The 26,176-nt window shown below is 26.3% G+C and overlaps 1 protein-coding gene across 5 annotated transcripts in view; it reads left to right on the top strand.

Annotated features, from left to right (window-relative positions):
- The first annotated feature begins 1,273 nt into the window (after positions 1–1,273).
- Positions 1,274–26,176, top strand: part of LOC123259392 (pikachurin-like) — a 108,093-nt gene continuing 83,190 nt past the window's right edge. The window contains exons 1-3 of one of the 5 annotated variants that reach the window (XM_044719878.1): positions 1,274–1,507; positions 2,294–2,429; positions 4,572–4,878. In XM_044719878.1, coding sequence (XP_044575813.1) covers positions 4,770–4,878 — 109 coding nt within the window. In that variant the 5' untranslated portion in view covers positions 1,274–1,507; positions 2,294–2,429; positions 4,572–4,769. Of the gene's footprint in view, positions 1,527–2,293; positions 2,430–4,571; positions 4,879–26,176 lie in introns of all 5 variants that reach the window. The other 4 variants (XM_044719879.1, XM_044719875.1, XM_044719876.1 and 1 more) reach the window with 4 other exon arrangements.

Genomic DNA, 26,176 nt, shown 5'->3' with positions numbered 1-26,176 from the left:
TATATATATATATATATATATATATATATATATAAAATGATAGCCATTCGGCTTATTTCTTTTTAATCAACATCTGTTGAGGAACTTTGCATTTTTTCCATGGATTATATTCAATGTTACGAATATTTCTTAAAATTTCTAGTGTGTGTTAAGTTTATTTTCGTAGAATTTAATAGTATGATTTTTGACTATTTCTTTAATCCTAGACATGTTTAATTTTTTATGTAAATCTATTATTTTTGTTCGAGGTTTAGCGCTATTTATCATTTTTAAACATTTGTTTTATATATAAATTGTAGCTTATTGTAGTGAATTTTATATATGTCATTCCAAATGGGGCAAGCATATAATAATATTGGTCTTATGCACATTTTATAGATAATAAGTTTATTTTTTAGCGTTACCTTACTATTTCTGTTAATTAATGTATAGAGGATGGATATTGCTTCTTTTGCCTTATTAGTTATTACTTGTATATGTGCTTTGTAATTTAATTTGACATCCAGAATTAGTCCCAAATATTTTGCCTCGCTTGCTAAACTAAGTACATTAATATAAAATTTAAGTGAATTTTTGGGATGTTTTTATTGTGTGTGAATAATTGAATTTCTGTTTTAGCTGCGTTTATTTTTATTTTCCATTTAATGAAGTAGTTTAGGAGTAAATTTATGTGATTGAAAATTTTGAAGGATTACATCTTTGCTCTAAGATGTAAGAATATTATTATCAATTACTTTCATATTTTATCTTAAGTTCTCAGACTAAACTCTTTTGTACGGAGAAAATTCAGCGATTATACGCCATCTGTTGGATATTTTAAACACTATCTTCGATTAAAAAATGATATGAGCTTAAGAAATCACATAAAGACATATTAATTCTTAAAAAACCAGAAATGTTTTAATATAGCTAATTTTCTAAATTTTTTTACAATTATTACTATTATAAAAATAAAAAAAATTAAAGGTCAAGGAACTGAGGGTTAAAAAAGCAACTTCTCAACAGAGTAAACTCTTATGTCCCGTCTGACCATTGAGAGATATTTTGCCGTTGGTTTGGTGAATGTGCGCATAAAAAAAAATGGCTGCCGATCGAAGAGACGCAAAGGCGTTTGTTATGCGACGCGTACGCTGAGCTGTACTACTACCACAGCACCAGCCCGTCGGGTAAGCTCTACACACTACTACTACTACATATATCCACTGTGTGTAGCGACGGGGGTAGCTCGTGAAATCAGAGAGTTGGCGGCGCCACATTCGATCATCCCCTCAGTTCGATTGGCGACACCGGCCGGCTTCCACGCATTTTCTCGCGGTCCTTACCTGTCGCGGTTTTTTACCTATACTCGCAACTCGCAGCTCGCAATACGCGTACTCACACAACAGTAAGTCCAAGTGTCCTCGAGTAACCTACGTAAAGATAAATAAGTGTAGTATGATTAAAAAGCCTCTCGTGATACTGATTTTATCAGCCCCCTTCAGTGTAAAACAAGCGACGACGTAACTTTGTTAGTGTTCTGTGTTCGTGTTTTATTTTTTTATTCTTTTTCATTTTTATATTATTTATTGTTATTATATTTTTATGTTAAAACCACTAATTTAGTGATACAGAAAGTAGTTAACACTCTTTGAGATTTTTTTTTGATCTACTAAATTTTTTTTAAATGGGGAAAAAAATTTTTTAATAATTCGCATTTTTAACTAAAATTTAATTTTCTTCTTTGATTTATTTTTTAAAGAGAAATAAAAATATCAGAGCGTGAATAAAATGAAATAAGTCAATTTTTTACGTGAAAAAAAATTGACTTTTAATAAAATAAAAATTCTACTTTGGTATTTTTAATTTTATTCCCTTTTTTTTTTGTTCAAATTTTTCAATATTAAAAATAAACTACTTTCGGTATCATTCTTAAATAATATTAACAATTACATTGATAAAAAAATTTATTTAATATTAAAAAAATCTTGAACTAATATAACAATTTTTTTTTTAAATAAAGAATAAAAATTTTTTTAACTGTGAAATAAAAAATAACAAAAATTTTCAAGATTTATTTTTTTTATCAATGCATAAATTATAAAATTTTTAAATTAAACATTAATGAAAAATGACAAATTTTTTTGTAAAATTTATTGAAAAAATTCTGAGCTTTTATACAAAGGAAAATTTATTAAAAAATATTGGCACAATATTCTTGTAATTCTACCTGATTTATTGGATATTAAAAAGTTATGAAGAAGCTTTATGATATTTAAAATGTCAGTGTAATTAATGGAGAATATTAAAACAACAGGGAGCGTTGTTAATGAACACGAGCTTTGATAAATAGTAGTGGGTGGAATTAAGGGTGGCTGACAGTGAGACGCATTGTTATGTCCTCATCATTCGTTAATTGAAGAGTTTGAATATCAAGTGTTGGAGCGAACAGGGTACCAAGATTTAAAATAAACCAAAAATGAAAGATAGAAAAAATAAATAAAATACCTCGAGTGTATTTATACAAGAGCTTAGGGAATTAGTTTATTTAAATTAGATTTCTCGAGTCGCGACTTATAATTAAATGGAAACATTTAAAATAGAGTTGTTCGCGCTTTAAAAAAATGCAAAGTTTATTTACGCTAAATTTCGGCAATCAATAGCTGACTGTTTAGAGGAAATTAGATTGCATTTTTTTTTTTTTTTTTTTTTTTTTAAAGACAATAATAAAAATAAAACTTAGCGGCTGATTTTTTCGCGTGAGGTTTCGCGGATAAATAATATCGCACTCGGTGAATAAAATCTGGTGGATGATTGGGTAAAAGGCTGGTAGATAATACGATATAAAGAGAGGTCACGCAAACTCGACTCGGTAAACGGAAATAAATTAAAGAGCGTATGGGAGTTTAGTAAATTCGTGCTTGTACGGGTTAGATGGTTTATAAGAAATAAGTTCTGCTAGTAATGTATAGAGAAGTTAGTTTTTTTTTTTTGGACTGCTCACTCCTCGATTGCTAAATCCACCGTGGATTTTATTTCATTGAATGCCTGACAAATGGATACTGAACAACTTCAGTATCCTGTGTACCTGAATTGGAAAATGTTTTTGTTAAATCCCGAGTTGAGTAAGAGCATATATATTATAGAGACGGATATATGTATATGTATAGATCATGATATGTATGTGCATGTAGGGTGTATATAGGAATGAGTATATTTTGCATACTGTTCAATTGAGGATACATATATGCACATCCAGAGTTGAGGCACACAAAACGTTTAATCGCAGGGAAACATACTCACTTCTCTTATAATACGTCCGCGTCAGACGTATGCTTGCTCTACTCTCTCGGTTCAAAGTAGAACAATTGGAATTAATTGTCAATTGTCTTTTCATCATTTGTCAATTATTTGAAAAAAAAATTTTTTTTTCGATAATAATAATAATTTTATTTAAAAACTTATTATTACCAACAATACATAAATAATAGTAATAATATTTTCTTTAATTATTAATTATTATTATTAGTTTGATTATTTTTTAAAACAATAACAATAATAACACGATATTTTTATTTTTTGGTACTAAATACTTGAGCCTTAGCTTTCTAAGTACGAGTTGGTGTAGCGCTTATGCGACATCTAGCGGAAATTTGATGCAATTAAAAATTAAAAAGTTTATTATTATTATTATTGTTGTTGTTGTTGTTGTTGTTGTTGTTGTTGTTGTTATTATTATTGATTAATATAGATTGACAGTAAACATAAATATGAAACTAGAAAGAAAAATGATATTAATGTATTATCTACTCGAACTTACTCAGCGGAGAAAAGTCTAGCGTATAAAGGTTTCAATTATTATAATAGATTACCAGATGAAATCAAAACAGAGAATAGAATAAATATATTTAAAAAACTGTTGAAGGAATATATAAAAAATATGTACTGAAGATTTGAATTTTGTCGTAAATGTTACAGTTTCAATATTGTTATTTATAATAAATGTTTATTATTATTTATTATGTTTATTAAATGTAAAAAATTAGTTTAATTATTGTACAAAAGAATAGCGATGGATAACTGAAATAAATATTATTATTATTATCATTATTATTGGTTTGAATTTTTTTGAAAATAATAATAATAATAAAAGTTTTTAATAAAATTGCAATCAATTGCTCTATTCATAAATTTATAAATATATAAATAAATATAGCTTATAGGTATACAATTTTAAATAAATTGTCTCCCTGTAATTTATTACGCATACGATATGATATATTTATATTTATTTGTTCCAAAGCTTTTTATGTATTTACATTGAAGGGTTTTTGATTTCAAACGTTCGTATATAAATAATTGTTTTTATTATTTCCATATCATCAATCGTAAATGACAATTTATATTTTTATCACGTGAAAATCGTTAAAATTTTTTGTAATCGTAAGAGCGTTCGGTTTCCTTGTTTGAACAAACCCATATTTTTTTTTTATTTTTTTATGTATCGTAAAGTTGTATATTATTTTTTTTTTATTAAATTATTCACATGATAAAAATAAAATTAATTTAATAATAAGTTAATCATGTCTTTCCAGTTAAAATTTCCCATATTAATTAACTAAAACTTGCACTAAATGTAATTTAGTAGTTATCTAGTGAATGAGTTTTTAAAAGTGGACATAAAAAAAGTGAGTGAAGCAATCGGGCCAGATGTTGGAGTGAATAACGAGTATATCAATCAAGTGTCCGTACCGAGGGTTTGAGCAGTGAGAGTGGATAGTGTATGTTGAACGATGGCTGTAAAACAGTGCTATTACTTTATCGTAATACTTGGATTGGCCGCTGTGGCTATCTCACAGAATCCAATTGACGAACGGACTACATTTGAAGCCGCATTTCAAGGTACAGCCATTTTTAATTACACCATTTTTATATTATCGTTAAGTATATCATCAAAAGAGGTAACATTAATATTATACCAGACGATAATCAAAAAACATTTAATGTCCTTCCTACAAATCAACAAGCAGAATAACCGACGAAGGATAAAGATTTATGACCGCTGCTACAATAAGGGTATTGTTATCTGTGTAAGAGCGGTAATAACGCCCTCAATATGCTGTAGGGATCACCAGACCCCAGTTGCTGGTACGTTGTATACAAGCAGAGGGTGCAGGGTGTAGGGTGTAGGGCCAACCAATGGCCCTCTACCTCGGTTTCGGCTGTTGATGTCGGCATCCGTACATTTGCCGAGGGATGCGTACATTAACTCAGCAGTAATGTTAATGGCAAATGCCACACCGCGTTGTCAGGTTCACTTTGTCTTTGCTTTTACCAACTCACTAATGGCCCAGCTAAACGTTAATGGCAATCTTTATAAGTCTATTCTATTTTTTGGTGATTATTTTATCCGATCGCCGCCTTAAGATATAATCTATATTATTAAGAAAATAAGCAAATCTTTGTGACCAGTTTATTTATATGATAAAATGGGTTTTTATGGTTAAATTTGGTATCGTTGGAAAAGTCTTGTCTTGAAGTTGTGCCTTTTCAAGGTTTCATTTCATTCTCACTAATAGTCAATTTATTATGATAAGTATTTAGGCTGCATTCGAAAATGCTCTATCTCTAGATACATAATTAAGAAATTACCTTGTATCTTGTGAATTATTGACATTTTTGAAGATATAAGCTCATACTGATATTACAGTCATCAAGACCTTTCATTTGAATACCCACATCAATTTTTCATATATTTATAAATATTATATATATGTATATATGAAAAATATATCAAAATTGATGTGGGTACTCAAATGAAAACTCTTGATAGACATAACATCAGGATAAGCTTACATCTTTAAAAATATCAATAATTAAGAAATGACCTTGTATCTTGAGTACTATTTACATTTTTAAAGATATAAGCTCATCTCAATGTTATACTCATCGAGACCTTTCATTTGAGTACCTACATCAATTTTTCATATATTTATATATATTATATATATGTATATATGAAAAATATATCAAAATGCATGTGGGTACTCAAATGAAAGCTCTTGATAAGTGTAACATCGGAATGAGCTTATATCTATAAAAACGTAAATAGTTCAGAAAGTACAGGGCATTTTAACAAATATCTTATGAATTATTGACATTTTTAAATATTTAGGCCCACCCCGACATTACATTCATCGAGATCTTTCATTTGAGTACCCACATCATTTTTTCATATATTTACATATATTATATATATGTATATATGAAAAATATATCAAAAATGCATGTGGGTACTCAAATGAAAGCTCTTGATGGGCGTAACATCAGGATAAGCTTACATCTTTAAAAATATCAATGGTTAAGAAATGACCTTGTATTTTGAGTACTATTTACATTTTTGAAGATATAAGCTCATCCTAATGTTATACTCATCGAGAACTTTCATTTGAGTACCTACATCAATTTTTCATATATTTATATATATGTATATATGAAAAGTATATCAAAATGCATGTGGGTACTCAAATGAAAGCTTTTGATGAGTGTAACATCGAAATGAGCTTATATCTTTAAAAACGTAAATAGTTCAGAAAGTACAGGGCATTTTAACAAATATCTTATGAACTATTGACATTTTTAAAGATATAAGCTCATCCCGACATTACACTCATTGAGACCTTTCATTTGAGTACCTAACATCAATTTTTCATATATTTATATATATTATATATATGTATATATGAAAAATATATCAAAATGGATGTGGGTACTCAAATGAAAGCTCTTGATGAGTGTAACATCGGGATGAGCTTATATCTTTAAAAGCGTAAATATTTAAAAAAGTTCACTACAATTTTACCAAAGGCATTATCCAATAAAGCAAAATTTTATTTATTTATAGTTCACAAGTCACAGCAGTCACATAGTGACTGCAAGATTGCTAGTGCTAATTATTATTTTAAATTAATTATTGATTTATTAGCTGAAAATTATCAACTTTATTTGGACAGATAAATTAAAATTTTAATGTTTTAAGAGAACAAATTTTTAATATTTTAATCGAATTGAATGAAAAAATTTTTCTACTTAATTTAAAACGAAAAATTTTTTTTAATTTAATTTCTCGGTTCAAAAAAAAATTCTTCTTTTTAATTGATTAATTTTCTTAAAATTTTACATCTATAATAATTTATATAAATTAAAATATTTTTTTTTTTTAATTAATTAGAGTTCAAAAAAAGATAATATAAAATTTATCTTCAAACAAAATATTAATTTGTGATTTACCGCGTAATTAATTTTCAAAAGTATTTTTTTTTGCATTTACTAAAAAACAAAATAATAATAATGAAAATAAAATAATAACCAGCAGTTTAACGTTCAATAAACCTTTCCAGAAACAACAACTCCCAATCTAATGACCCAGCTTTTATACGATATAATTATCCCCCATTCAGCGAGTCAATTAATTTTTTATTCGGCACAGAAAACAATTTTATTATTATTTAAAAAATGCTGAAAGGTTTTTTTTAACTTTTGCGTAAATATAATAGGTCATGGGTTTGAGCTTTTGTCGCTCGGCTTTAAATATATTATTTATTATTTTTATTATTTCTCCATTATAAAAAGGTCATTTATTTAGCACAAAAGAATATCCGTGTTGGGTGGAGAGTCGAGTGTTAGTTAAATAACGTGAAATTACAGAAATGGGTATGCTAGGAAGTGGACGGTGGTGGATGCTAGAGACGTTAAGTTGTTCCGGTGTGCGATATGTGCACTCGAAACTATTTACTCAAGAGTTCTGTATTTTTATAAATATTTTTCTTAGTCATTTTGTTTACGTAGCACCGACTTACGGATTTATAAAGTAAATAATATACACAAACAGTTCTTATTTCTTTTTGTAAAGAATACGGCTTTTTATTGAAAATGTTTCATTGGATTTTACGCCAATTAAATAAATGGTGTAATGCAACGCGCATGTACATTTTTTTGGCATTAAAATTTTGTTTTTATATAATTGGATATATTTTGTCGGAGATTTTATGAATAGTGAGGGTGGATATATAAAAAAAAAAAGTTAAACAAGTTTGCATTGAAAAAGTTAAGCTTTATTTATTTAAAATAAAATCGGAAATTTTATTTAATTTATTTGCGAGTAAAAAAATGTATTAGTTTTTTTGTTGGATAAATTGGAGGAGGCTTATGTTAATTTAAATGACGTTTTTCATGAGCTTCGTGGATGAGAAAATTAATTTCTGTTATTAGTTTTTTTAAATATAATAAAGTGTGGAGTTAAATGTGATTCTGGAACTCGATGAAGTAAAGAAAGTTCTCGACAAAATAATAAATCGTCTAAATTAATTATTTTTAAGAACTAATACTTGGACGAGAAATACCTTTAAAAAGAGACTCTCAGTTAAAAAATTAGTTGTTTTATAACTTTTAATTACATGTATTTTTTGTAGTTACTTTTTTTGTGGATATAGAAATTTTTTTTTGCTTGAATTAAATTATAAAAATTAAGAATAGATCGAAGTTAAAAAAAATTAGAGTAAATTTTTAAATAAAAATTCTGGATTAAATATTGAAGATACGAAAAAATGACAAGAGAACAATTATTTAATTTTAAATAAAATTATTGCTAAATAATTAAATAAATGAAATTTTTATCTGAATTTGACAGATAATTGTCGAATAATTTTTTAAATATTTAATGATTTTAAATCATCTAAGACTAATGCAAAAAGAAAGAAGAAAAGTTTTAGGAGAAAAAATGATTATTTAAATTAAAAACTAAAATATTTATAGAAGCAGAGTACTGAAATTTAAAAATGTAATCGTGTTCATAAAACAATAATGTTTTTCATCGCGTTAGTAAATATTAAAACTAGACGCGTATAAATGCACATAAACTTTCGCAACTGTAGAGAAATAATTTAAATTTTAGAATATACTACTACTTCTTTTGTGAATATTTCACCCGTACTTCTCTTTTTATTATTATTATTATTATTATTAAAATTATTATTATTATTACATTTGCCATTTACACGTAAAACCCTAAGAATTTTCATGTCACGGATTTCACTGATCCAATCCAATATCGAATTTTTTCCTTCCCTTCTGCCTTTTATTTTTTATTTTATTTTATTTTATCGCATTGCTGTCATTACTATTCAGGTTTCTCGCTTACTCAAAAAGTCGCTTATGCAAGAAATGATATGTGTTTTATATAAATTTTATATAAATTCTGTTTTTTAATAAATCAGTAATCTAAAAAATTCATTGAAGTAGAAATATAAAAATTTTACTTATCATTTTTATTTGAATTTATAAATTATTTTTATTAAAAAATTAAACATGAAGTTTGTTCAAAAAATGAACTGAAAATTTTTTTTTATCAAAACAGATTTTTAAGATAAATTTGAAAAAATTTTTAAATTTATTGTAAATTAACTTATAATTATTTTTATGCGTAAATTGATAAAAAAATTATTTAATATAAAAAAAATTTTGATTAATATGAACAATTTAAATTAAGCAGAAATATTTTAAATAATTAAAAATTTCCTAATATAAAAATTTTTCTACTTAATTCAAGATGAAGAAATTTTTAAAAATAAATTTATTAGTTTTTTTTAATCAAATTAATTTTTGATAAATTTAATCAAAAAAATTTTTGATAAATTTTAAATAATTAAAAATTTCTTAGTACAAAAATTTTTCTGTTTAATTCAAGACGAAGAAATGTTAAAAAATAAATTTTTGGTTCTTTTTTAATCAAATCAATTTTTTTATCAGTAAAAAAAAGTCTGATATAATCAATTCAGTAAAGAAAATTTGTAAATTATCGATTGCTCGGCGGGAACGTGCTATACATACGTATATTATGTGTACACGAAACTTTCCGTAGAAAATCAGCAACAAACTTCAATGCAGCGGAGCTTTTTATGCATAATATATGAAGTATACATATACAATATACATATACATGGAATTCATTTGTAAATATATGACTACCCAGTGCAGTGTAGTGTCGTACTCACAGTAATCGATTCTGTTGAAGAAAAATAAATATAATGGATATACAAAATGAATTTGCCAGATTATCCATGTCTCTACAAATTTAGTCTGAGCGTTATTGAACTTTACATCAAAACGTAATGAAATATTGATCTAAACATCCCCCGGTAAGCAAAGTCAATTAATTATAATATATGATTAAACTATTAATTTGATCAGACAAGTCGTGTTTACTCACTTTATTTTTATTAATAATTGTAAAGCATAAAATTTTAATTTATTTTTATAATTACTTTTACTTTTTTTTTCATTATGAGCTTTTTTATATAAGATACATTTTTTTCATTTTTTAGCGAGTTCAACTCTCGAGTAAAAAAATAACAAATGCAGAGTGAAGTAGATCAAAGGAAAAAGTGTTTAATGTTTAGGAAGAGATAAAAGAATGAAACGAAAATTAAATAGTAAAAAGTATAAAAAATTCATTGATCTTTTTTTGCTGTTCTCTTCATTTTTTGTTGATAAACATATGGTCATATTCTTTAGATATATATATATATATATATATATATATATATATATATATATATATATATATATATATACATATATATGTACACTGATAGAAGGATTTCTTAGTATTTAAAAAGATTTCTTTGTATTTAAGAAATCATTTCTTAAACATCATTTCTTAGTATTTAAAAAATATTTCTTAAATACAAAGAAATATTTCTTAAATATTAAGAAATATAACTACTAAGAAATATTTCTTAAATACAAAGAAATATTTCTTAAATACTAAGAATTATTTTTTAAATGCTAAGAAATGATGTTTAAGAAATGATTTCTTAAATACAAAGAAATCTTCTTAAATGCTAAGAAATCCTTCTATCAGTGTATGAAAGTAAAGTAATTAATTTTTTTTACTTTAGAACTACACGGAAAGAAATACATTGCGGATATCACTATGTCACTATGGGTGTGAACACTATACTGTATGGTTTAGAAGATTTTGATTCGATATAAAAATCGTCAGCATAGATGATTTGGCTATGGTGGGAATAGTAACATCAACAATAGTTATAGCTGATACGCCAATGTCACTATGGGCGTCAGACCCATAAAGACTGGCGACATTTACGATGCTCCTGGCAGAACAGTCTATCCGTTATTGTTATATCTCTTATGCTGATATTAGAGTAGTAACAAAATTAGTTTAATTAATTGAATGGGTTATGCACTGATAAAAAGATTTATCAACTGTTAATAATTTAATTTATTTGAAGACAATTATATAATTTATTAAATTTTAATAAATATTTTTTAACATTAAATAAATATCTATTTGGGTGGAAAGTACATTTGTTAATAGTTAATAAGTATTTATTAATAGTTAAGAAATATTTATTAACAATTAGTAAATATTTTGTAGAGTGAATTGGTTTTGCTTGCAATTTGCAATGTCATATGATATAAAGAAAAGATGGCTTACAAATAAAAATCATCTTTATAAATTATTTGCATTAATTATATTACATTATAATAACATTTATTATAAAATACCAAATTTTATCATAGCTCATAATTATCTTTTATATTTTTAAATATTAAAAACGTTAATTTATTTAGTGAATTTAATTATTATCATGTATTCCAGCTATAGGGTTATAAAAAGTGTCAAAAGGAAATTGCTATTTTTACTTTTTATTTTAAATAAATATTCGTTAACAGTTAACAAATGTTCATTAACCATTAATAAATATTTTTAACAGTTAATAAATTGTACTAAACAAATTACTTATTAACTGTTAATAAATATTTGTTACCTGTTAACAAATATTTATTAACATTTAATAAATAATTTATAAACTGTTAATAAATATTCATTAAATCCTATGATGTAAAAAATCATTTATTAACAGTTAATAAAGCTTATTAAATATAAACAAATCCTTCTATCAGTGTGTTCGATGAAAAATATTTAAAAATTTTGTATTAAACTAGTTTAATGTTACAATTAATTTCAAAGTAGTTTTACTAATTTATGAATTTTTATGTCGGTACAGTAGTTGTACCCATGAAATATTGGCCGTAATTCGATAGAATTATTGATTGTCGCGCTAAGTAATATCGCGGGAAAAACTAGTAGCATTGCGACATCTGCGATGCACTATGGGGCTGGCGGCAATGCTGTCACGTCAAGCCTCCTATGCGCCCGTGTAATAGACGCAAAGATTTTGGTACCATACAGTATAGTAGATAATCCTGTCCGAACAAAAACAGTTTCACTGTAAAAAAATCGCACCAAGTCCACGTTCATAAGACTATTAGGAAAAAAAAATTTTTTTTCTTTACAAAAAGATACAAAATAAAAAAATTAAAAAATCCGAGTAACCGATATGATTGTTTATGATTTTCGGAAATTAAAAAAAATTTTTTTGTAAATTTAAAAATTAAAAAAAATTTTAGAACGTATTTAGTGTGCGCGGTTGCAAAATATTTTACTTTTAATGAAATTCGTAAAATCTATTTACTAGGACTTTAAAAAAATTGAAATACACAATGACGCACACCAAGTACGTTCTAAAATTTTTTAATTTTTAAATTTACAAAAATTTTTTAATTTCCGAAAATCATAAACAATCATATCGGTTACTCGGATTTTTAATTTTTTATTTTGTATCTTTTGTAAAGAAAAAAAATTTTTTTCCTAATAGTCTTATGAACGTGGACTTGGTGCGACTTTTTACAGTGAAACTGTTTTTGTTCGGATTTTAGTATTTTTGTAATTATAATGAAAATTTACAATTGATAACAACTTAAATCTCGTGTTGACTGCATTTTTACTGCAAACTATCCCCTTAAAGCTACAGTTTATGTAGATGTAATTCCAGTGCACCCTGGCGGCCATAGATGCAAGCTATGAATCACTTTTACTGTAGTTGCGTGTCTATAGGAAGGATTACTACACATTTTTATTTTATCTAGTCTGTGGCGCTGATATTCCCCATCGAAAAAAGTCAGGATCGAAATTTCTGGGCTTACTATAGTTTGTGCTGATAAAATTTAATAATTTTAAGTGAATTAAGTGTTATAATTGATTATAATTAATTAATATCAGTAAAATAAAGTATAAATTACTTTTATAATATATTATTTTGGAAAAAGGAGAACCATATAATTAAATAAAATTTTGCAACCTCGAAATACCGTTCTGCTTACAGTAAACACAGTCGGTAGTCTGGCGCTCCGTTTACAACAGTTTGAACGGAACTTGGCGCCAGATTCTACCGAATCTGTGGATATGCATAGGGCTTATAGCAATGCAATACAACGACATAGGGATATCCGCAATGTATTTCTTTCCGTGTATGTTTCTTTTTTCATATAGAATGAAGAATTGACTATACAATAATATAATGAGAATAAATCGATTCATATATTTTTAAAAAAGTTTGGAAAATCCAACAATGCACTCCTCATAATCTCATTTTTTACAATAAAATTGATTAAAATAAAATATAAAAAGCAAAATAATAAAAAACAGAAAACTCTGCTATGATTTAGTGGCGCCATAATTTTAAGGTGAGGAAAAAAAATACTATAATAGAATGTATAGATAGATACAAAAAAATACAATCATATATTAGTTTTTTATAAATAATAATTTAACGACAGTGAATTGAACGCTCATATTAATTGAGAAAGTCTGTCGTGTTACTTTAGATAATAAAAAAAAAATTATTACGGTACGATCATTTTTTTGACCTATTTCCCTGCCACATACACCAATCCATAAACACAGACACACGGATGTCCAGAAAAGATTATTATTAATGTTATTATTTACTATGTAAAACAAAAAATTGTTATTGAAATATATTTTATGAGCCTGACAAATTATTTGACTTGATATTAGTACTCTCATATTAACCTGTAAGTGCGATATAAATAAAAAAAAAATTAATTTCAGTTTCGAGAAAACTGCTTTTTTTGAAATGTCAAGAGTAGAGCACTACCTCAACGCTTCGCTTTTGAAGGGTGCAGTTATTTATAAATATTTTTTATATTATTAAGAGAATCCCGATAGTATATATATTTGAATTTTTTAAATAAATTTAATAGACTATAGTACGCAGAGAGAAAAATTTTCTTGACTCAAAAAAATTATTTGAAAAAAAAAAAGTTGGCTGCACTGACTTGCGCATAAGCAACATATATTTTAATAAAATATAGTGACGAAAGGACAAGTGAAATATATATATATATATATATATATATATATATATATATATATATATATATATATATATATAAAAGTAAAAATTATTTTTAGAATGTCCTATTTTATATACATCTTCTTCTTTTGAGAAAATATATAGATTTGTGTGAAGTATACTCGGAAGCAAATATGAAGACAAGACAGATAGAAGATTGTAAAAAAAATATTAAATGCATTTTCGTCGAGGAAAGTCGTATATAACGAGTTTATTCTATTTTATTGCTAGTTTTTGCCATTGTTCATGCATTATAAAAGACGACAAGATAAAACAGATTGTCACTGAAAAAAGATGCTTACCTATTTTCTCGTTTCATAAGATATACATCTTGCTTTCATTCGCACACACTCGTAACTCCTTCAAATAGAAATAATAATATTCATCCTATATTTTATACATATACATGTTCGTCTTTCAAGGAACTATGTGTATACATTTGTATAGAATACTTGTACATAGTTATTGTATAATAGTTTGTATCTTGTATCTTGTATTTTTACAAATATTAAAACCATTTTTGTAGAACAGGTTATCGAATTTAAAATTGAAGATTCGAGTAAGGGGATAAAAAAATATTTAATTTTAATAATTTTTGTAGAAGTCATAAGCTTACATAATTTTTAGAATCTTTTTTATTTTATTTTATAAATGTATATTATTAAGAGGATGAGAAAAATTTTGTGTCCAGGATAGTTATATGATAATATGGTCTTTTTCAGAAAAATTTAGTGTCATTGCAAAAGTCTTGATTTGAATTTGTGCATTTTAAAGGCTTCATATCATTCTCACTGACAGTCAATTTATTATGATAGGTATTTAGGATGAATTTGAAAATTCTCCATGTCTAGCTCCATAATTAAGAAATGATCTTGTATCTTGTGAACTATTGACATTTTTAAAGATATAAGCTCACCTCGACATTATACTCATTGAAACCTTTCATTTAAGTACCCCCATAAATTTTTATATATTTATATATATTACATAAATGTAAATATGAAAAATATATGAAAATGTATGTGGGTACGCGAATAAAAGCTCTTGATGAGTGTAACATCAGGATGAGCTTATATCTTTAAAAACGTCAATACTTAAAAAAAGTACAGTACAATTTAACATAATTAAAAAACTACCTTGTATCTTGTGAACGATTGATATTTTTAAAGATATAAGCTCACCACGACATTACACTCATTGAGACCTTTCATTTGAGTACCTACATCAATTTTTCATATATTTATATATATTATATATATTAGGGTGTGCCAAAATGTAACTTCCGTGGAGAACCTTTTAAAATTGGAATTTTGAGTTCCACTTTTAACAGCAGCTGTGTTTGGGCATTTCCTGAGATATTTCGAGGTGAGAGGATTCATTTGATTAGTTATAGGATTTTTAACAGGAGATTTAATTGGGCACTTCCGGCCAAATTTTGAATTTTCACCGGAAATGCCCAAACTAAGCTTCTGTTAAAAAATTCTATGAAAATCAAATACATCGTCTCACTCCAAAATATCTCAGGAAATGCCCAAACGCAGCCCCTGTTAAAAGCGGAACTCAAAATTCCAATTTTAAAAGGTTCTCCACGGGAGTTACATTTTGGCACACCCTAATATATATGTATATATGAAAAATATATCAAAATGCATGTGGGTACTCAAATGAAAGCTCTTGATAAGTGTAACATCGGGATGAGCTTATATCTTTAAAAACGTCAATATTTAAGAAAGTATAGTGCAATTTAACAAAAAGTATTATTTAATGATGCAAAATTTTATTTGTTTATAGTTCACAAGTCATGGCAGTCACATAGTGACTGCAAGGTTACTATTTATTATTATTATTATCATCATATATTTAAAAAATTATACAAGCCTATATATGGACACATAATTTTTTAAAGTGGCGATACTGAAAATTTTTAACGGGTAATTTTATCCATCGAATATTGATCTAAAAATATTTTCAGCATGAAATAAATGAAAGATGGTAATTTAAATAAACTATCATTTGATGAAAAATCGTATAACACATAATGTTAGATAAATAAAACGTCACAAAATAAATATTAATCTTGAAGCATTGTGTATGATGAACCGATTCTCTTACTCGAGCGTTTTTAATATAATTTCCCCTTTCCAATCCCCTGTCGAGCGCTTTCCACTCTCCAGATTTCCCTTAGGCGTTTCCCACCAAAGGAAATGCCGGAATACGAATCGAACTGCATTCAGAGACTTGTAATCTAGATTTATCAAATCTCACGTACCTTTTTTCCAACGATTTTTCAACTACCTTCATTTATTTCTCTTCAACTACTTTTAATTTGTGCTTATCACTCATTACAAATAAATTTGACCTTTAATAATAATTTTTCAATTAAAATAAATCCTGCTAATTTTTGATATTTAAATAATAATCTCCATAAATAATCAAAATTTTGCATTAATGTGTGAGTGTAACTCAAATATCAGCAATATTGAACAAATTTTCCTGTAAATTATTAATCAATATTTTCAAATTTCTGTTAATTAATGTAATGCAATTTAATTTAATTTAACTCAATTATTCAGTTGATTTAATATTTGAAATATGAATCAGTCAATTAAGGTTTCCTTCAACGAAAATGTTTAATCAAGCAGACATTTACAAATGAACAGTTGCTTCGTTTAAGTCGAACATTTTCTTCCAAGCCACTCAATTCTGTCAAATTTGAATACTCAATAAAATTCGGTGTAAAGTGTAAAGCTTGACTGACTGACGTAATTAGTTTCTAGATTTATTACTCCTTGTTTGCTCTAACAAATATAAATAGAAATTTCTCGACATCAAGACGATATATTTATATTATTTTAGTAATAATAATAATAATAATTATAATTATTATTATTATAATTAATAAAGCGAGCTCTAGGACTTTTAATCTCTTAAATATTTTAATTTGGTGCATATTTAAGCACGAGTATTTTTAAGAGAAATTTATAGAGACACAATTCGAGTGAAATTCTGAAAATAAGATTAACAAATTTATTCTGACAAGTGACATTCGTAATTATTGATTACATTAAAATTTTAATTAAATTAATTTACAAGATCATTTTTAGAACAAAAGAAATTTAAAAATAATTTTTTGAAGCAAGAAAATTTAAATAAAAAAAAAAAATGATTTAATATTTATAAATAAAATAAAAAGTAGTAAGAATAATTTTAATTAAACCCAAAGTTTACTTATGTTAAATTTTAAACTACGCTGTAAAATATTTTTTTTTTTTATTATTTCTCGAGTTATTTTCACAAAAGAGAAATTGGAACAAAATAAAACCTTACCCAAAATGTAAAAGTTTTCGCTCTGGTGAGTGATAAAATTGCCTCGCTCTCTTCTCGGCCAATAAAAGATTTGATTTGTCTCCCAATTGGTATTTCATTTTGTCGCAGATACTTACTGATTTTATGACATCTCGTTTTTCTGTCTAACCATATTTCGACTTACCATTAAATTTTTATTTATTGATCCAAACCTGCTCCTTACAACTGTTTACTGCATAAGTCCTCTTTTGTTGTCACTGCTATTCATCTCTGGGAAGGACTACCAGCAAATATAATAAATATAATAAATGCTCTTAGCATTAAAGTCTTAAAAAATAAAATTTCTGACTCTCTATTTAACTTTTTAAGAGTTTTTTTTTTCAGTTAAATCGTTGGGAATTTTTTCTTTGATTGTTATATTAGTCGAATCATACACAGTGAGAATTTTCTCTATATCTATTACTAATTAGTAAATTGTCTAACTCCATTTTAGAGAATCTTCCATTTGTACAAAAAAACAATTAGTTCAAAATTTATTATCACTTTAAAAAACAGTTTAATATCTAATAGAGGTATAATATTTTCATTAAAATATTAAAAAATCATCTTCTAAAAAATAAGGAGTTAGTTAACTATTTTTTTTTTTTTATTAGAAAAACTTAATGTAAACTTATTTTAGTATAAAAGCCAATTCAAAATTTAAGCTTTATTTTTTATCATAATAATCTTACATATAATATTTAATAATTCTTCATGTAAAAATTCGTCTTATCACATTTAAAATGCTCATATTTAGTCTAAAAAAATCATATAAGAACACATATAATTTTTTTATCAAAATTAGTATTAAAAATTTCCGACAGATGGCGCATGGTCGCTAAATCGTCTCACTACAAGAGAGTTCAATTTTTTGGTATTAATCTTAAAAATAAAGTAATTTTTTCACGCTTTTAAAAAGATTATCTATCATTTATTTTTAGTTTATTCAATTATTAATTTTTGTTTAATAAAACATAATAATTGGCATTTAATGAATTTTTTTTGTTAATTACATATTACTATTTATTGTTTATTTTTTGTTACTTCTCATTTGACCTTCTGGCCTTAAATGAATTATTTATCTTCTTTAATCTCAAAAAAATAATTCTCATTTTTTTTTTAATAGGTGACTTATTTTTCAACTCAAAAAAAAAATTTCCAACAAAACACTAGAATTTTTAGATAAAATGTTCCAATCCAGCTTAAAAAAATTCAAATAATAATTATAAGTCCGTCATAAATGACTATCATACCTAAATATTTTCTTAATTTGAATTTTTAATAAAAATGTATGAGCTTTTTATGTAAGTACTCTCCGTGATAAAAAAATCCTGCATAATACACTTTTTTATCAGACATTTTTTACATGTACATCAAAAAATTAATGAGCATAAATATATTATCATTTATAATTCATGATCCAAAATATATATAAAGCTTCAGATGTATAATAAAGAGCTTTTATTCACAATCTTGACAAATGACATCGAAAAAGCTTAGAAAACTCAGAAAGTCAGGGTCAGGGGTTCGTTTATCGAAACCTTCTTTTTATTTATGTCTTCAGGCTTTATAACTATCCGTCTTATTTAAAATTTAATGTATTATATAATACAAAATATATAAGAAGATATTTACAAAAGCCGGCACTGTACAACTACTACTGTGTAATGAATTTTATTGAGTTGAAACTCCTGCCCTTTTATCACCCACTGGCCTCGAATATCGACTGTGATTTGTGGTAACGTTTCTCACGTACAGCCTGGCCTGTACCCTACGGCTGGCGCCTTAGGAACCAATATAGTATATTGCGCGACGGGCGCGGTAAGCTATCGATTGTCCAAGAGACTGAAATTGAGCGCACGAAATGACAAAAAAATAAAAAAAAAAGAATTAATAGTTCTAATTATAAAATTAAAAAATTTTAAACTATAGCAATTAATTTATTTAGCAAAATAAAAATTATCTTGACAATAATTAATTAATTATTTTTATATAAATTTAAATATATTGGAAGATTTATAAAAATTAAATTAACAGACATCTAATAATTTGTAGGATTTATTTATTTTTTTTAATTGTTACAAAAAATAATAATTCTAGATTTCTGTTAATTTTTCATGGATAAATTTTTTTCAAAGCATAATTTTTAAGAGCACATATATAAGTACATTTTTTAACATAAATTTAATTGAATTAATTTATATTTTATTCTTAATTATGAAGGTTTAATAAGAAATTCGAACTTGTGATAAGCTGTTCCGAAATAATTCAGGTGAAGTTCTCCTGCTGAGGCCAAATCGATCAGTGGAGTTAACTGCTCTTCATCATCAATAAACTTTCGGTTGGTTCGATTCGGGAAGTAGATTGAAAACTCGTTTTCCACAATTCCCAAATAAATATTTTTGGTTTTTGGTTTTCAGATAATTTGGACCAGAGATATCTTGCTCACCGCCAAGTACTTTTTTTTGGAGGTCTCTCCGCAGATCATCTACAGGAGCTAGGGGATCCAATATTTTTTTAAATAAACCGCTGATTGTTAAAGTACATTAAATTCTGTTTAAGTACATTTTTTCCATTAATGTATAAAATAAAATGCCTCTTTGGAAAAAATTCACAAAAAAACGCGTTTTTTCTGCCTCGCAAGTGGATATAACCCCTTAACTGAGCGATAAAATTGCGGAACAACAAAAAGCTTCAGCAATTTGGTGACATAGCCGATTAATTTGTCTATAAAATCGCTTATCTCTCTCTGCTGGTCCTCGTAGGTGCAACAACTCTCGAGGCAAACAGAAGAGCGCAAACAGTAAAATTTACTCGGCAATTAAACGTTAATATTTACTAATAAAAAAGTTTTGTTTAAAGTCTTAAGTTTTAACTCAACAAGTGTTACCAAGAGCTTTTTTAACTGGCGAGGTCTCGCAGCTGCAGCGGGTGCATACTTGGAAGCACTTTGACCACTGCCGCACATTATACGCCACTGATGGTACAGCTATGTTTACTTTCCATACTTAGTGTTTACCTGGTGGAACCGCGGAACAAAAAACCCAAAATTGTATTTAGATTAAAGTGAACAGCGCGATAAAAAAAATACCGCTATGGAAATAAAATAATGAATAATTTATACATTAATTGAATTTTAAATTCTCCATTTTTTTTTTTTTTTTTTTCTAACATTTAGTACTGTTTTATAATTTATACTAGAAAGAGTTTTAGTGATTATTTTTTTTTTTAACAAAATTTTTTTTTCTAATTAATTTTTGATTTCATAAAAATAAAATAATAATAATAATAAAGTTTTTATAATAATGATCATTATTATTATTGGTTTAAATTTTTTTTGAAAGAATAATAACTAGTAGCCTTGTAGTCACTATGTGACTGCCGGGACTTGTAAACTTTAAATACATAAAAGTTTGCTTTATTAAATAATGACTTTTGTTTAATTGGACTGTACTTTCTTAAAAATTGACGTTTTTAAAAATATAAGCTCGTCCTGATGTTACACTCATCAAGAGCTTTCATTTGAATACCCACGTGCATTTTTGATATATTTTTTATAGATACATATATATCAATATATAAAATATATGAAAAATTGATGTGGGTACTCAAATGAAACCTCTTGATGAGTGTAACATCGGGATGAACTTATATCTTTAAAAATTTCAATACTTCACAAAATATTTGTTAAATTGCACTGTAGTTTCTTAAATATTGACATTTTTAAAGATATTTTATTTTATTTTATTTAAATAAACAAACCCAACAGCCTAGGGGCCATTAACAGGGCTAATAATACAACAGTTAGTATATAAAAAAAAAATTTTTGATTTATAACAAGATGACTTGTAGCTAGCATAGTGATTTCATATTTAACAGAATATTAATATTAATATTAATTATAAACATTCCATATTATGAATATTAATTATAAATATTAATATTAACTATAAATTTAATAGATAGATTACTAAATGAGTAGACCATTGATGTGTTAGCAATTGCAAACCAAAACAAAAAATAATAGTAATTGATAAAATTAAAAAGAAAAAATAATAATATAAGAATAATAATCATAATTATAAAAGTTGTAGCAATTGCACATAATTAACACCATTAAGTTGATAATTTACCAAGTGATGCTGTTATACAGCCACTAAGTTAGTTTGACAGCACCAGGTCTAAATAATTTTTTTAATAATTAGTAACAAGATAGTTTTGTTCAAATTAAAGCAAATTATAAAAGTCTTAAGAGCGCAAATCTTGCATCATGTTATATACGAGCCTGGTGCTCGATAAACATATTAGTGTTGAAATCACCAGTTTTAATGATCTTACCGCTAATATCAGATATAAGCTCATCCTGATGTTACACTTATCAAGAGCTTTCGTTTGAGTACCCACATGTTTTCTTGACATATTTTTCATATATACATATATATATAAATATATAAAATATATGAAAAATTGATAAGGGTACTCAAATGAAAGCTCTTGATGATTGTAACATCGGGATGAGCTTATATCTTTAAAAATGTCAATATTTCACGAGATACAGGGTCATTTCTTAGTTATGTATCTAGAGATAGAGCATTTTTGAATTCAGCCTAAATACTTATCATCATAAATTGACTATTGGTGAGAATGATATGAAACTATGAAAAGGCACAACTCCAGGACATGATTTTTCTAACGATACCAAATTTAACTATAAAAACCCATTTTATCATATAAATACACTAGCCACAAAATTTTGCTTATTATCTTAATAATATAAAGATAATAATAAATTAATGAAAATTTACAAATGTTTTTAACTGATGATAAAAAAGTGATCAAAATATATTTGGTAAATTGATATTTTACTAAACGAGAACGACTATATATATTTACATTTATACCTATATATATATATATAGACATTTAGAATCACATGTCACTAATTATTCGAATAATTATTGTTAAAAGCGGAGAGTAAGCTGGATTATCAGTGCCCGTATTGGAATACATAGATCTATTATATACCTCCCAATACATAATAATATTAAACTTTGATGTAGATGGGCGTATTGATTTACTCTGGAACCCAGAATTATGTGTGACTTTATGCGAGAAGAGTTGAATAGTCATCCGTACAATTCATTGACGAAACTGATGATCACGTCCCAGATAACATTCAATCGAGAAAGATAAAGCGTGAAAAGGGGGCGCGATTACATATAATGTCCTATATTACATATCCTCGGGCCAGACCTGTGCGAATATGACATCAAAAGCGCGGTTTATTATTCAGCAATTCTAGACGCGTATACCACTCATTAACGTTTCTCTTTTATTTTAAAAACATGTCGCAGAATTTTTTTTATTATTTTATCTTACGGTTTCAATCAGGAAGATTTATTTTGAGTCAAACATGAATTTTTAGTCATTATTTGAGATATATAAATGAAAACTTTTACGAACAAAAATTGAAATAAATAATTTAAAGAAAGTCTACCAGTAATAACATTATTATAGAGAATAATCATGTAAATTACAATTAAATTTAAAGTTAAAAAATTTTATGAAATTATGAAAGTTTAAATGATAAATTAAATTTTAAGTTTTAATTATTTAATTAGAATTGTGGTAAACCATCAGGATATTTATTTATTTATTTTATTTATTTAATTTGAATGCCAAGGCAATGGCCGAATGGCAAAAATACAAAAATATAAGAATATAAAGTACATGTAAGAGTATAAACGTCTCTAAATAAATATTGTAACAATATTATGATTTTGCTAACAAATAGTGAAAACAATCAAAAGATTTAAGAAATATCATCAGTTTTTTACAATCAAAAGAAATATATAAGTAATATAAGTAATATATTGAGTATTTAAATATAATTATCTTACTAATTTAGGTTAAATTGATGAAAATTCTATGATTGAATTTTTAATTTCCTGTTGTATTTTTTTGTTCATATTTATGCAATTTAAGTATTAATGATGACATACATCTTTAAATATCATATTTTTCTCGATGTCATGCTTAAATATAATTCCGATACGATATATAATTCAGAACTACACACCTTTTTAATGCAGGATTAATTCCTTAAAACTGAAAAATTTAATACATTTGTACGAACAAGTCTAAAAGTAGTACACATTTGTACTCACAAAGATTAATGAAAAATTTTGAATAGAAGTAAGTTGAAAGAAAAATAAGAGTTATTTTTATTCATCGTCATTTTGATTTCTAAGAAGCAAAAATAAGAGATAAAAAGTGACAGGTTATATTTAAAAAGTCGAGTAATAATATATAAGGATGTAAATCCCAGAAAATCCTAAGCGCTAGTCGACTCTGTGATTCACGGATTAACATTGGAGGCTTTCAAAACAAATACTCGTTCCAGGCACCCTCAAAGCAGCTACGCTGGAGAGGACTCGCTTCGACTCAATGGACAGTCGACTGGAGCGATTTAGGTGCTTTTCCTTGCTCAGATCCTTGTTTTATCCTTCATATATACATAGGTAGATATATATGTAAAGAGAAGTCGTATTTGAGGTTCTTATATTTCTGCGGGACGTGTCCCAGTCAGAGGGTTGCTATAGAAACCCACCCTGTTTCTTCCTCAGCGACTCTCAACTTCCTCAAATATAATAATTTGTCCCTGACAAATGTAAAAAATAATTAATAATAACAATAACTATCATAGTGTTACGAGTAACTGTAATCGGGAAATAGAAAAAATTGGTTTTTCTTTTTCTTGCTGGCTAATGAGATTTTTTTTGTCACTGACCTATTTCGTTTAAAATTAATTTCGAACATTTTTTTTTTTACCAAGAGTCAGGAAAAAAATGTATAGTGTATTAATGGCAATAAGAACGGGGATGGGGCGATGAAAAGGAAAATAAAAAGTTGTCGAAGAGTAATCAGAGCGAATCGATTGATATTGGGGTCTTATGTTCATCAAGCGAAAAGAATTCTTTTTTTTTTATGACAAATAAAAAAATAAAATTAAATATTAAATTTAGTAACAGAGTATCGTGAATTGAAAGGAATAATTACTTTGAAATAATAATAATAAATGGTATTAAATGATTAATTAATTTAAAAAAAAAACCAAAAAATTGATATTTTTATTAAAAGTCCCGTGTAAAAATGATATGATATCATTATGAAGCTCATAATGAATATCATAATGAACCTCATATTTTGGCACTAATATGAGATTCATATAAGAGCCATATCAATACTTCGGAAACCCGTAATAAGTAAAATACCTGTGAGAACGAATCTTTTTTAAGCAGATTAGTAAAATTTTCATTTTTTCTGTTAATCAGAGGAAATGTATAACAATTGAGAAAAACAGTATTTTTATCATGCACTATACTATTGAACTACTTAACTTTCTTAACTTGGAAAAATATTTAGAAAAACATTGACTATCTTGGTTTAAAAAAAATTTTTAACTGAAAAAATTTTTTCGTCTCAAGATAATTATTTTTTATTTTGAAAACAATTTATATCGTCCTAAAAATTTCTTTAATTTAATTATTTTGCATTATTTCCTGTATATAGTTATGACTAAATAACTTTATATCACGATTTAAAAAGGCTAACAATATCATTATGATTTTATGCAGATATGACCATCATTAAATTTTGAATTCAATTCAATATCATTATGATTTCATAATTAAATTATGTTAATATCATCATGGAGATACCATCCTAACGAATTTCCAACAGTAATAAACAATTTTTTTCTTGAATTATGAATAAAAGGCAACAATATCATTACGATATTATAGTGAATTTGAAAAATTTCAGCCTGATTCCATCATGAGCTTACGCAGATACTATTATAACTTCAGTATGAAATTATGCGTTTGTCACTATGGATTGGTCACGAATCCCCATGTGACCGATCCCTGTAGATCAAATTTTATAATGAAACATAATCAAATTACTAGAAATTTTCTTTCTCCAACAAGAAAAATAAAAATTTTATAATCTAGTTAATAAAAAATTTGTTCCCATAAGTATTTTACTTATTACAGGTTTCAAATGTATTGATATGACTTTTATATGAATCTCATATTAGTGTCAAAATATGAGATTCATTATGAGCGTCATAATGATATCATATCGTTTTTACACGGAGTGTTAATTCACACGTAAAAAATTCTGATAAATCCATGCAGCGTGAATATAAGGGCCTTTACATTCACGTAACGTGGATTTAAGGCCCTTATATTCACACGGCATGGATTTATCAAGGTTTTTTTTACGTATGAATAGGCATGTCCTTAAAAAAAAAATTATGAGCGACCTTTGAAAATTTAAATTTTGAACTGAAACTTTCAGAAACTGTTACGTATGAGCCTGCACCTGGTTATTTACCTGTCACGTAAACAGACCTCCGGACTAGCTCAGCGTCTCACTGAAAAATATTTAGATGTTGATAAGAGGGTGGGTCGCTCAGTGAATGAAGAATACTCGTGAATTACGGTACTAATTGTTTATTAGGCGTCCCCAAAGCATGGGAGTTGCCCGAA

Source organism: Cotesia glomerata, linkage group LG2 (assembly GCF_020080835.1).
Source record: "Cotesia glomerata isolate CgM1 linkage group LG2, MPM_Cglom_v2.3, whole genome shotgun sequence".
NCBI lineage: Eukaryota > Metazoa > Arthropoda > Insecta > Hymenoptera > Braconidae > Cotesia > Cotesia glomerata.
The sequence above is the reverse complement of the archived record's forward strand: the minus strand, read 5'-3'. Positions and strand labels throughout refer to the sequence as shown.